The sequence below is a fragment of the Staurois parvus genome, unplaced genomic scaffold (genome assembly GCF_062004578.1).
Source record: "Staurois parvus isolate SC_StPar_1 unplaced genomic scaffold, SC_StPar_1.0 ptg000303l, whole genome shotgun sequence".
NCBI lineage: Eukaryota > Metazoa > Chordata > Amphibia > Anura > Ranidae > Staurois > Staurois parvus.
The window spans coordinates 16618054-16631894 of record NW_028318099.1 but is presented as its reverse complement, the minus strand read 5'-3'; the positions used below and the strand labels follow the sequence as shown (position 1 = coordinate 16631894).

The 13841-nt window shown below is 41.7% G+C and overlaps 1 protein-coding gene and 1 long non-coding RNA gene across 3 annotated transcripts in view; one reads left to right on the top strand and one right to left on the bottom strand.

Annotated features, from left to right (window-relative positions):
* LOC149457824 (uncharacterized) overlaps positions 1–13841 on the top strand; it is a 52111-nt gene that overhangs the window by 9934 nt on the left and 28336 nt on the right. Inside the window, exon 2 of the long non-coding RNA XR_016313585.1 lies at positions 2601–2755. This is a non-coding gene — a long non-coding RNA (uncharacterized LOC149457824). The remainder of the gene's footprint in view (positions 1–2600; positions 2756–13841) is intronic.
* The window catches only part of SLF2 (SMC5/6 complex localization factor 2), a 65577-nt gene that overhangs the window by 49463 nt on the left and 2273 nt on the right, over positions 1–13841 (bottom strand). The window contains exons 2-5 of one of the 2 annotated variants that reach the window (XM_089683294.1): positions 10248–10291; positions 9569–10167; positions 7611–7665; positions 5297–5628 (exon numbers count right to left, since the gene is read on the bottom strand). In XM_089683294.1, the coding sequence (XP_089539420.1) occupies positions 5297–5628; positions 7611–7665; positions 9569–10167; positions 10248–10291 (1030 nt within the window). The remainder of the gene's footprint in view (positions 1–5296; positions 5629–7610; positions 7666–9568; positions 10168–10247; positions 10292–13841) is intronic. The other variant, XM_089683295.1, reaches the window with a different exon arrangement.

The following is a 13841-nucleotide window of genomic DNA, read 5'->3' as shown; positions in this document are numbered from 1 at the left end:
AAGAGCAGAAAATAAGAAGTGAGAGGGCAATACAGATCCCAAAAAACACTAGTTTTGAAAATGTTTTGGCTTGCGTACAAGGGGACCTGAACCATGTGCAATGTAGCCACACAAAAACATGTTTTCAAGGTAAAATTAAGTGTTTTCAACAGGAGTTTGTGACGTGTTCACCTACATTCTTTTACAATTGAGCACAGCAGTGTTTATCAAAGTTTGGTCAGCAGGCACACACCAGGTAGTCCCTAGTCTCACATAAGCAGTAGGACAAGCCAAAGTTGGACAGCAGTGGGCAGAAACAGGGTTTACAATGCCAGTCACTCCCTCCCTGTTCAGTGCACCAGATGCCGCAGGTTAGATAGGTCCCAGTCTCCCCAATGGGGACCACCTTCCTCCAAATCGGATCACTTTTACATTAATGCCTGCAAAATGTACCGGGATCGTGGTTGTAGCCTCAACCATAATCCTGGTATACCACCTTAATACAAGGACATACATACATATTAGTGGGTCACCGAAATGAAAATTCTGGTGCCGAAACCAAAAATTCAAAATGCACTTGACTGAAATGCGGTTTTTAAAAAATGAATATATATTTTTTGGAAAAAAATACACTTTGGGTAAAAAAACAAATATATACCAAAATTTTTTGTAAAATATGAAAGGATGTTACGGTGAGTAAATAGATACCCAACATGTCATGCTTTAAAATTGCGCACGCAGGTTACAGAGGAGGTCTAGTGCGAGAATTATTGCTCGTTTTGACATCCATGGCGATACCTCACGTGTGTGGTTTGAACACAGCACGTGGACACTTTAAACTTTTTTTTTTTTAATTTTTTTTGTTTTGCACTGTCCCTTTAAAAAAAATTTTAATCGCTTTTATTCTTATCACAAGGAATGCATGCATCCCTTGTGATAGAAATAATTAGTGACAGGTCCTCTTTATGCAGACATGTGGGGTCAATGAGACCCCACATCTCTCCTCTGCAATGTAAAGCATTAGATCAAAAAAAGCATTGATCTAGAGCTTTTATAACAAAAAAAAAAAAAAAAAAAAAAATGGCAGGAACCGAAAGTGACATCGGTCCAGTCCTCCAAAGGCATAGAGATGAGTAGAGGCCATCTTTCCTTCACTTATCTCTATGCCCAGCGCCATGATTTTTCGATGGTTTTTCAGGGAAGGCTGAGAACTACCGAGCAGCAGTTGGTGGCGGCGAGGGGTGGGGTTTTTTCGGTACCTGTATCAATGTTTTTTTTTCATATCGGCGGAGGAGTATTTTCAGACGAAACGTTTCGGCAACCGACATTTCGGTGCATCCCAAATGTATGTATATATATCATATACACACACACACACACACACACACACACACACACACTTATTTTATGCACACACACTATATTTCCAAAAGTATGATTTTTTTTTTTTTTTAATGGCATCCCAGTCTTAGTCCGCAGGGTTCAATATTGGGTTGGCCCACCCTTTGCAGCTATAACAGCTTCAGCTCTTCTTTGAAGGCTGTCTACAAGGTTTAGGAGTGTGTCTATGGGAATGTTTGACCATTCTTCCAGAAGCGCATTTGTGAGGTCAGGCTCTGATGTCGGACAAGAAGGCCTGGCTCGCAGTCTCTGCTCCAATTCATCCCAAATGTGTTATATTGGGTTGAGGTGTAGGCCAGTCAAATTCCTCCACCCCAAACTGGCTCATCTAAGTCTTTATGGATTTTGCTTTGTGCACTGGTGCACAGTCATGTTGGTACAAGAAAGGGCCATCCCCAAACTGTTCCCACAAAGTTGGGAGCATGACATTGTCCAAAATGTCTTGGTATGCTGATGCCTTAAGAGTTCCCTTCACTGCAAATAAGGCTCTAAGCCCAACCCCTGAAAAACAACCCCACACCATAATCCCCCTTCCACCAAACTTTACATTTGGCACAATGCTGTCAGGCAAGTACCATTCTCCATGCAACTGCCAAACCTAGACATGTCTATCAGATTGGCACACAGAGAAGTGTGAATTGGCATTGCAGAGAACACGTCTCCAATACATCCGACGCTTTGCATTGCACTTGGTGATGTAAAGCTTGAATGCAGCTGCTCGACTATGGAAACCCATTCCATGAAGCGCTCTATGCACGGTTATGATAATCTGAAGGCTATACAAGGTTTGGATGTCTTTAGCTATTGACTCTGCAGACAGTTGGCGACTTCTGCGCACTGTGCGCTTCAGCATGCGCCGACCCCGCTTTGCCCTTTTACATGTCCTACCACTCGGTAGCTGAGTTGCTGTTGTTCCCAGTTGCTTCCACTTTGTTATACTACCACTAACAGTTGACCATGGAATATTTAGTAGGAAGAAAATTTCATGGATGGACTTATTGCACAGGTGGCAACCTATCACAGTACCACATTTGAATTCACTGAGCTCCTGAGAGTGACCCATTCTTTCACAAATGTTTGTAGAAGCAGTCTGCATGCCTAGGTGCTTGGTTTTATACATCTGTGGTCATGGAGGTAATTGGAACACCTGAATCCCATCATTTGGATTCCCAATACTTTTGGCAATATAGCATATATAACACACTTCTTCACGTTTGCAGGCTTCCTCTACGATGCAAGACTGATCCCTGCAGCTTCTTCTCCCCTATGCTCCAGTGGTTGCAGGTCCCTCAACTTCAAGTCCCATGCAGGCATGGAGGAACAGTCCACAGCTGAAGAGTGGGGGAGTGCTGGCTATTGCGGAAGCAAAGATCGGGTAAGAAAAACAATTCCCCCCACCCCCCGTGTTAGACCTAAACAAGCCTTTAACCTTGAAGCCCCACTGCAAGATAGCATTTTATATTTTCCCTGGTGTTGGGCTTTAAGGTGAAATATCCAGAGACCTCCCTACTGCCAGAGAATGTTCTCTAACAGCCATAATGCTGCAAAGGCTAGCAAGAGAGGGAAACAATACATACAGTATCTCACAGAAGTGAGTACACCCCTCACATTTTTGTAAATATTTTTATTAGAACTTTTCATGTGACAACACTGAAGAAATGACACTTTGCTACAATGTACAGTAGTGAGTGCACAGCTTGTATAACAGTGTAAATTTGCTGTCCCCTCAAAATAACTCAACACAGCCATTAATGTCTAAACTGCTGGCAACAAAAGTGAGTACACCCCTAAATGAAAAACTGGGCCCAAAGTGTCAATATTTTGTGTGGCCACCATTATTTTCCAGCACTGCCTTAACCCTCTTGAGAATGGAGTTCACTAGAGCTTCACAGCTTGCCACTGGAGTCCTCTTCTACTCCTCCATGACGACATCACGGAGCTGGTGGCTGTTAGAGACCTTGCGCTCCTCCACCTTCTTGTCACGTACCTGATGGGAGACTGAATTGACGAGGTCGGCCTCACTTGTGTCACTAATCCTGAGCCCGCTGAGGTTGGAACAGAGGGTGTCTAAGGACCAGGGGGACAAGAGTGCCAGGGTTTTGCTTGCGGCTCTTGCAGATGATGACCTTGTTAAGCAGGATATCCTCCAATTTGGGTACTGTGGAGATAGACCAGGCAAGACCAGGCAGGTACAGTGGATTGCCAGATGCACAGCAGAGCCAGGTATGTAGCCAGAACACAGGACTGGAACGGAGTCGTAGGATAGCCAGGGTCATAAGTGTCGGGCAGCGTGGTACAGGATCAGGAGGAAATGCCAGAGTCAAGAACAGAGCCGAAGTCAGGAACCGGGGGGGGGGTGGAGAGTACTCAGAGTCGGGTCAGGAACAAGCCGGGTCAGAACCAAAGGAAATCGCACAGGAAACAAGACCAGTCAGCACTTAAATAGCCCGCCCAGCGCCAACAGGCGCGCCTGGGTCCTAGTGCCTGCTGGTGCTGTCATTGGTGACAGGTGCACCTAGGTCCTAATGCCCGCCTGCCTGTATGCCTTGTCGGGATCCTGCACATGCACAGATTCATGTGCTGCGGCGATCTTCTTGTACTCTGACACTTCTGTTTGAGGATGCCCCACAGATGCTCAATAGGGTTTAGGTCTGGAGACATGCTTGGCCAGTCCATCACCTTTGCCCTCAGCTTCTTTAGCAAGGCAGTGGTTGTCTTGGAGCTGTGTTTGGGGTCGTTATGTTGGAATACTGCCCTGTGACCCAGTCTCCAAAGGGAGGGGATCATGCTCTGCTTCATTATGTCACAGTACATGTTGGCATTCATGGTTTCCTCAATGAACTGTAGCTCCCAGTGCCGGCAGCACTCATGCAGCCCCAGACCATGACACTCCCACCATCATGCTTGACTGTAGGCAAGACACACTTGTCTTTGTACTCCTCACCTGGTTGTCGCCACACACGCTTGACACCATCTGAACCAAATAAGTTTATCTTGGTCTCATCAGACCACAGGACATGGTTCCAGTAATCCATGTCCTCAGTCTGCTTGTCTTCAGCAAACTGTTTGCGGGCTTTCTTGTGCATCATCTTTAGAAGAGGCTTCCTTCTGGGACGACAGCCATGCAGACCAATTTGATGCAGTGTGCACACTGAAAGGCTGATCCCTTCAACCTCTGCAGCAATGCTGGCAGCACTCATACACCTATTTCTCAAAAACAACCTCTGGATATGACGCTAAGCACGTGCACTAAATGTCTTTGGTCGACCATGGCGAGGCCTGTTCTGAGTGGAACCTGTCCTGTTAAACCGCTGTATGGTCTTGGCCACCATTCTGCAGCTCAGTTTCAGGGTCTTGGCAATCTTCTTATAGCCTAGGCCATCTTAATGTAGAGCAACAATTCTTTTTTTTCAGATCCTCAGAGAATTCTTTGCCATGAGGTGCCATGTTGAACTTCCAGTGACCAATATTAGAGACTTAGAGTGATAAAACCAAATTTCACACACCTGCTCCCCATTCACACCTGAGACCTTGTAACACTAACGATTCACATGACACCGGGTAGGGAAAATGGCTAATTGGGCCCAATTTGGACATTTTCACTTAGGGGTGTACTCACTTTTGTTGCCAGCGGTTTAGACATGAATGGCTGTGTGTTGCGTTATTTTGAGGGGACAGCAAATTTACACTGTAATACAAGCTGTACACTCACTACTTTACATTGTAGAAAAGTGTCATTTCTTCAGTGTTGTCACATGAAAAGATAGAATAAAATATTTACAAAATGTGAGGGGTGTACTCACTTCTGTGAGATACTGTATAAATACCTATACAAAACAAAGATTATAACTGCAACCATTACTTGTCATGAGACCATTTTAAAGGCTCCCTAAGAAAAAAAAGGCATTATACCTACCGGAGTATCGTGGATTGGTGACTGTGATAGAGAAAGCAAGGACAAGTCTGCTCCCTGTGGGGTAGCTGGCACAGGCTCTGCTGTAATTTTAATAATCTCATCAAGAGGTTTGAGTGTCTCCTCCTCTTCTTCATCAGTGCTTAATGAAAGAGCATGAAATGATTCATCACTGTCCACACTATCCCGGTGAATTCGCTGTAAGACTTTTTTTGAGCCATTAAAAGGACTGTTCGATGTAGAGCAGTCAGAATTCTTGGATTCTGAAGTGGCAGGTCTCATTGGAAGGAGAGGAAATTCAGATTCTAAATCACTGCTGCTTGCCTCTTCAGATTCTGCAAATGTCAGAAACATTTCAGTTGGAAACCAAGCTGTGAAGTTTGCAGCACTAACTGAGGCGTAGACGTTTTTTTTTAAGCAGGAATTTCAGCCATATTCTTGCATGTACCTTTTCAATACTGGAACCATTTTGATTTCCTCTCCATCTTATGCATAAATCACCATTCATTTCTGGACAGGAGTGATTAAAGTCAAAAAGTCTAAACTTATCCTCCTTAATTGTCCTGGTGACCTATGTCACTGAACTGAAAGTGGTGGAAAACTCCAAAATGTTCTGGTGACAACTATCCACCTAGGAAGGACTTTTGTCCATTTAAAGAGATTTCCTTTCACTTTCTGTTGTGTTTACAGGACGGGAAATAAAAGGAAAAACTCTCCGATAAAGCAAAAACAAATAACAAATCTGGCAATGTTAAAGTGTAACTTCACTGCATCTTAGCACCATAAACCAAAGGCTGTTTAATTCATTTTTAATATTCAAAGTAAACTCACCCATCCATGTCTCCATGCTTTATTTTGCTGAGAAATTACACTGAAACACAGCGCCCCTCCCTAGCATTTCTAGTCGTAGCCATCTTGAGTAAGGGCATAAAATTAATGTAGCATTTACTTCATGGAATCCATCTGCCCTTAGCTCAGGCATGCAAGGAGGAGTGTGTGCTTAGCTAAAAAAAAAAAAAAAAAAAAAAAAAAAACCTTCCTCCCCCATGAAGGCCCCTGGGATGTAGGACATGATTTGCCTGGCATGGAAACCAGGCAGTAATTGAAGAAATGTAAAAAAAAAAAAAAAAAAAAAAAAACCACTAGCAGCATAAGGATTAACCTCTTCATGCCGGCCGAAAGCAAATGTGTGGCCTCTCGGCGTCTGGGCCTGGACGCCAAGCGGCCGCACATTTGTGTTCTATTAAAAAAGAACATATAAGCTGAGAGCGTGCACCCTGTGCGCTCCCATCACACATGTCCGGTACTCACAGAAAGGTCCTGATCTCCTCTTTCGATTGGGACCTTTTCCGATCATGTGACCGCTGTGACGACGTGTCACAGCGGTCACATGACCCTAAACCCCACCCCGCCTTCTGAAACCCTTAAAGGGCTGGGAGGCGCTGGCGTGAAGGGGTTAAAAATAATCAATGTTGACTGAGAGGATGAAGTTCCACTTATCCCAATTTTATACTGCATTGGTCTCCAAACTCTGGCTTGGATGCAGCCTTTATCTGGCCCTCGGGGCACTATTCCTGCCATTGAGAGCCACAATGAAGCACTATTCCTTTCACAGACACCAACAGTGGGGCATAATTCCTTCCACTGAGACCAATGATGAGGCCCTATTCCTCCAACTCACACCAACAAAACGGCACTATTCTTCCTCCTGACCTCCAAAGCCTGAAGTGGTGTTACTCCAACTGACACTAGGGCAATTTATATTCCCATTGGCCAAAGTTCAGCCCCCCTAAAATCTGAAAGGCAAAAAACATGCCTATGTTTAGAACGTTTGGAGACCCCCCCCCCCCGCTATACTGTAAAGATTAAATTGACTGCAGAATAGGTGAACTAAAGGCAAAGCTTTTTTGATGGGCTAGAACCACTGTCAGGATTTTATTAAGGGCTGTGTGCCTGTAAGGGAGAGTCAGTCTAATTGTTCTGTTTACCAATTTCCACAAAAGTGAGGGTAAATCCAAAATTTTGAGTTTCCATCTAGAACAAGAATAGAGGAGAAATACTCCAAGGTAGACACTTGTTTTTGTGACAGCTGTTTGAGAGACGATCAAACAACCGACTTCTGTTGAGGGAGGAGGACCACACTCTGATCAAAATTCGGCCAGTTCCTAACCCACTGGCCAAATTTTGATTAGTGTATAACTACCTAAATGAAGCCAACACATCCAAGGGCTGGTAAGCTGAAATATATTACATGTTAGTTCTTGTGTTTAGTTATCCTTTAAAACCAAAATAGTTCTTTACTTAAGAACTTACGTACCTAAAGTAGTTTTGACATTTGAAGTTTCCCTGTTACTTACAGATGATCCATTCACCTATAAAATAAATACAAGGAAGTACCATGAAAAGTTTTTTGATCAGTCAAATCAGTCAACAAAAATACACAAAATACTCTATATAAAACTATTCTACAGGTTTACACCCAGTGCAAGCATATTAGATAATGCAACAAATATTGATACAACTAGCCAGTGAAGGTACAACTAAATCAAATTAATTTTTATCATTTTATTTCCTTCGTATTCCCATTAATTGGGTGAACCTCACTTTATTGATGGATCTCTAAACACATATAGAGCTATATCAAGTTAATTACTTAAGTACTAATTGTACTACTAAACGCCAATAAGGTGTGGATTTTTCAAATGAGAAACATATTCTGGTTCATACATAGGGCCTCCTACAAACACTTCCACATAAGGAATGGTGGGTACCTTGTCCTCCTGTAATCTACATCAATTCACTTTATTGCCCTCTGCACTGCTACGGATAAAACACTGTAGTCATATCTGAACTGATGTGTGCTAACCAGCAGTGCATCCAATCGCAGAGGCCAGACCTTGCAAAAAAAGAAAAAAAGAAAAAAAAAAAAAAGGTAGAGAAGGGGCCAAACTGTGTTGCTACAATGGAGTTTCAAACAGTTGTCCATTAGCTGAGAGGTGGTTTCCTTTAAAGGGTCCAAGCACACCAAGACAATCTGTTGTGGTGCACCAACATGCATTATGGAGTGCATTAAATTGGTTCTAAACTCAAAAGGTTTTTTGTTAGGCTAGGTTCACATCTGTGTAGCTCTGCAAGCCTCCCAAAATGTAGGGAAAATGTCTGTGCAACATTTTAGAAATCGTAGCCCGCACAGGAACAGCAAGTGCGGAGCAGTTCCCACTGCGGGAGCAATTTCCAGTGCGGGGTGTGCCATTAGCATTAAAGGAACCAGCATGCATCCAGCAAATATTTCTATACGGGTGGTTGTGGCTGCCGGAACACTATTGTCGGTCGGCTTGTAGTTCTTAATGTGGACGATCTAGGAAGTTCGTTGATTCTGTCATTAGGTAACTGCCTGCGTGTATGAGGAGACAGCTTACACCGACTGCCTGCAGGAACTACGTGATCACCCAAAAAATGAGTGGGCAGTGCTGATGGGGGACTCCCGAAAAGGAGTTAAAGTGATTATACAGCTTCATTTTATACTTACCTGCTTTGTGCAATGATATTGCACAGAATGGTCGCTTTTCTCCTCTTCTGGAGTCCCCTGCTGGCACTCTTGACTCTTCCTCCCTACCAAGTGCCCCCACAGCAAGCTGTGTGCTATGTGGGCATGCTTCCAAGACGGCTGTGTGAACCGACAGACAGACACACACAGCGGCTTGGCCCTGCTCCTGCCTCAAAGGATTTGACAGCACCAGGAGCCAATGGCTCCCACTGCTGCCTCTGGGCCCTGTGAATGAAGAAAGAGGAGAGCAGAGCTGCTAGTAGGGACAGTGCTAGAAAAAAAGTGGTGACTGGTAAGTGTATAATAGGGAGTGGGGAAAGGGAGAGGCATAGAAATGGAAAGGTTACAAACCTTTAGTCTTTATAACCACCTTAAGGTGCCGCTCTGAAATATTGTTGCACGGACCAGGTAAGTATAACTTTTTTTTTTTTTAATTTTAGCAAAAAAAAACAGAGAATTTAAAACTACTTTAACACACCACAAGGAATAAAAACAAAAAAAAGTGTGACTCACTAATCTATCCAGTAAAATGCTTGTTTTTTTTTTTACTCGACTTATAACCATGAGCCAACTGACCTTCAATAGCTTTTCTGAATATAGGTTGCATTTTCTAAGGTAGGTGAATGTAAACCTAAACAACACTCCAGTGATGAAAACATAAGAGAAAAGAAAAAAAAAACCCACAAAAAACAAAAAGATAAAAACAGCAAAGCCACATGCAACCATACCTTTGAAAGAAATTCATGTCCCTTTGTTTTCCCCAGACTAACTGCCAGATGAGTGCTTTTCTTCTTTGTTATTCCTCCATGGGACCGGTTATGGGGTCCACTGGAGTCTACTAAGGTATACGGTTGCTGAGGACCATGACCTTTTTGTCCACTTACTGGAATTTGGCTCCTTTCATCAAAAAATTGCTGATTATGAGATTTTCCAGGAAATGACAGTGGTCTTACATTTTTAGATTGTAAACTTTTAAAGGACGAAGGGCTTAGGGTGACAATCTCTGTACTTTCAGAGCATTTTTTAAACCCTTCTTTTAAATGAACTAGTGTGCTGACGGGTAAAGTTAGTCTTTCAATCACCACCTTAGGAGATAGTACATTCATGCCACATTTTGCACAAAAAGCCTTAAAGTTTCTTACAATTGTTTGATTGTCTCTTTTTAGAAGGGCTTCTATGATGGGTCTTTTGCTGGGTGACTGTGCTGGGCTTTTCCTCCGTCTTTTGAGTGGTGGAATTTTATTGAAATCATAGGAGTTAATATCTTGGGTCTGTAGTTTTAAGTCCTTATTGCCAATGAAGTTTTTAAGTGCAGAACAAAGGTCATCTGTTGGACAGAAGGCTCAATGAGTATGCAGTAGTTATAAAGAAGATTACAAAAATGGCTGGGGTCTATAATACACTTACCTGGTTTGCAAGTTGGTTTAAAGAAATCTGTTATATGTTGCTTTCTGAAAGGAAAAGAACATATTAAACATTACAAAGAAAAAAAACACAAAACAAAGCTATTCCTTGTCAGCACTCTGTTCTGTTTTCTTAGAAAAAAAGTGCATCTAAACCACATCACAAAAACAAAAATTGTGATATTGCAGCTTGCCAGGTGCATTAGATTCCTTTGATCAGACTAAGAACATTTTCAGCAAGTTCAGAAAATAGCTCTTGGTCTTAACAGAACGGCAGTGTGCTTGTCACTTGATATGAGCTGAAATGACAGCATAAACTAGGTTATCTTTTTTGTTTTTAAACTACTAATCCCCTCAATCAACCCTGTAACATAGATGAACAAGGGCAGAAGTGTTTGGAGTTTAGCCCGTGTGACATCAATAGCTCCTTCCATAGATACTATGGAGAAATTAGTGTAGATATAAATAGGCAAGGAAGCGTGTTATTCACAGCATTACAGGGTGAAAGAAAGAAAAAAAAAAATCCTGAGAGAAATTTTCTGCAGTCACTACATTAAAGGACTGGTGGGCTGCAGTACATAAAACATTTTTGTTTTGGGATTTACAGTACCTTGAAAAAGTATTCATTCTTCGTGAAATTTTCCACATTTTGTCATGTTACAACCTCAAAATGTAAAATGTATTTTTATTGGGATTTTATGTGACAGACCAACACAAAGTGGCAAATAATTGTGAAGTGGAATGAAAATGATAAATGGTTTTCAAATATTTTTTTTACAAATCTGAAAAGTGTGGCCCTGAAAATACTTTTTCAAGGTACTGTACATATGCTTTAATAATGACAACAATACAAAGCAGATTTAAAACAAAATATTTTTTAATATTGAAAACAATATAAAGGAAACTTAAGAAAAAAACGTTTTGTTTTTTTTAGTCTGTATCGACAGGTTCATGTCAACTAGGTATTGCACATTCCTATACAAATCTAAATGAATTCTAAATTTGTTTGAAGCAGGAAAGAAGGAGATCAACTTGCAGGTCAAATACACAATTCCAAAACCCCACACGCTGACACAGGTAATCCTTTTGTGCAATAGCAAGGAATTTTCCCCCGCCAATCAGGCCTCGGCAATTACAGCTTTTAGCTGGCATCCAGCAAAAAAAAAAAAAAAAAAAGAAGAGGGAAGGATGAAAACACTATTGCAGGAATTCAATAAACCACCACTTTTCTGATGGTAATGCCCTTTAAAATGGCCTATGTCAGATTCAAAAATCCCTGTGGTCAGTTTCAGTAGCTCTACTGACATGTGGCAGATTTAGACAAGTCGTAATCATGCCACTTACAGAAAAAATGGCACCATTGCTGTATGAAATTCAAACAGAAATACCTCCAGTTCGAAGCTGGTGTACAAACAGGCAGAGTGCCCGTCTCTGTACGCTCTATAGTACGGTTGGCATGTTTGCCACTGCTTTCCCCATCTCCCATCACTGGCTTTCAAGGACGCTGTTGGCTACACAGCCCACAGGTTTATGTCAACCAGTGTTGCTGAAAGTGGGCGCAGCTTCATAGTGAAGCTCAGACTAGGTCTCCATCTGTTCTTCTTATGATTGATAGCAGGTGAAAGGAGGATTTAGCCAACAGCAGGCTGTCTATTGGGTATGGGTCTACTCACTGGGGAGAGGACCTGATGACATCAGGCTCTGCCTGCTCAGCTACAAAAACCTCTTGGTTACTCCACTGTCTGTGTGACAGCTGCAGTGGTACGTAGGAGCTCAATGGAGCGTCCATCGGGGTCATGGATTTGTCACCCAGACAGACATTTGCACTGTGGAAGCAAGATGGAATTCTAAAGAGTATCTTAGACACACTTTCTGAATTCCCACACATACATTCCAGTTAGAAATAATGTGGAAGTTATTATACAACAGTCAAATCATGAATAAGAAGGGATAAGTAAAAAAAACACAACCCCATATAAGGCTTGTTACAGAGGCTTCATGTTCCAAAGCAAAATTAATCACCTATAAGTTTAAGGCAATCACACAAAACGATTGCTCATTCATGGAAATCCTCCATGGTAAACCTTTCTAAAGCACTTTCCTGAATACATGGAACCATGGTGAATGCAAAATGTTTAGACATTTCAAATGACACCCATGAAAAATTCTTGAAGGTGTGGTTGTCATGGATATGATACTCCCAACTAAACTTGAGAGCATTGCATCTTTGAAACAGGCCTATTCACACTCTACTCCCTCCCCATCCCCCACACTTTCCTTATCCTTTTCTCTTTCCTAATCCACTTTTCTTCTTTAAGATTCTGGAACCTATTGAAATCAGAGGTGCCTCAGTATCAAAGACAGGCGATTGCAAATATATACTAGAATCTCTATTTTCTTTGTAAACGAGAAAAATCATTTGTCACCATTCATTTTCCGATATCCCACATTGTTACAAACAACGTCTATCAACTCAACAGTATCTCATCAATGTGATGTCAAAAATTATTACTCTGAGGCTTTTTAAAGACATATATTGCAGGTCCCAATAAAAACAATTGAACAAGAAATATAAAAACAAATGTTTGCCAGGCGACTGGAGGTGCAAAAGCAAATGATTAAAAATAGAACACAAACAAGCTCTATTCCCATAGGTCCAAATACGTGACTAAACTGAAAAGCCGCTATACAGGCGTACGAGTCCAAGAGAACAAACAAATTCTCTTGGCATTAACTCACCATGTTTGGAGGAAGAAAAATGCTGACTATAACCCCGAGAAAACCATCCCTACAGTCAAGAATGGAGGTGGAAACACTATGCTTCAGGGCTTTTTCTTTAAAAAGAAGTGACAGGCCAACTTTGCCGCATTGAGGGGCCAATAGACAGGGCCATGTATTGTAAAATCTTGGATGAGAACCTTCTTCCCTCAGCCAGAACACTGAAGATGGGTTGTCGATGGGTCTTCCAGCATGAGAACCCAAAACATTCCGCCAAGGCAATAAAGAAGTGGCTCAAGGAGAAGCACATTAAGGTCATGGAGTGGCCTAGCCAGTCTCCAGACCTTAACCCTTTAGAAAATTTATGGAGGGAGCTAAAACTTAGAGTTGCCAAGCAACAGCCAAGAAAACTTAAGGATTTAGAGAAGATCTGTAAAGAAGAGTGGACCAAAACCCCTTCTGAGATGTGTGCAAACCTGGCAACCAACTACAAGAAATGTCTTACCTCTGTGCTTGCCAACAAGGGTTTCTCTACAACTTTTACTCACTGAACTGCAACTCAATTTATAACATTTGTATCCATGTGTTTTTTTCTGGATTTTTGGTTGATATTCTGCAGTGTGGATTTGATTTAAATCAAACTGATTTAAATCACGATTTAAATCACTAGTCAGTAAGGATTGATTTAAATCATAGTTTTCTACATAGACTAATACTTGCTGGTATAACTTTAATATGCAAGTAGATGAAGATTTTAAGAATAACTCTTCATATTAGTTTTTTTATCCCCAGTTTAATAGGTTAATCATTCATATTTGGTCAACTTTTCTGTTGTACTTAGGAAGGAGAAAAATAATCATTACCTTAATAATAACAATTT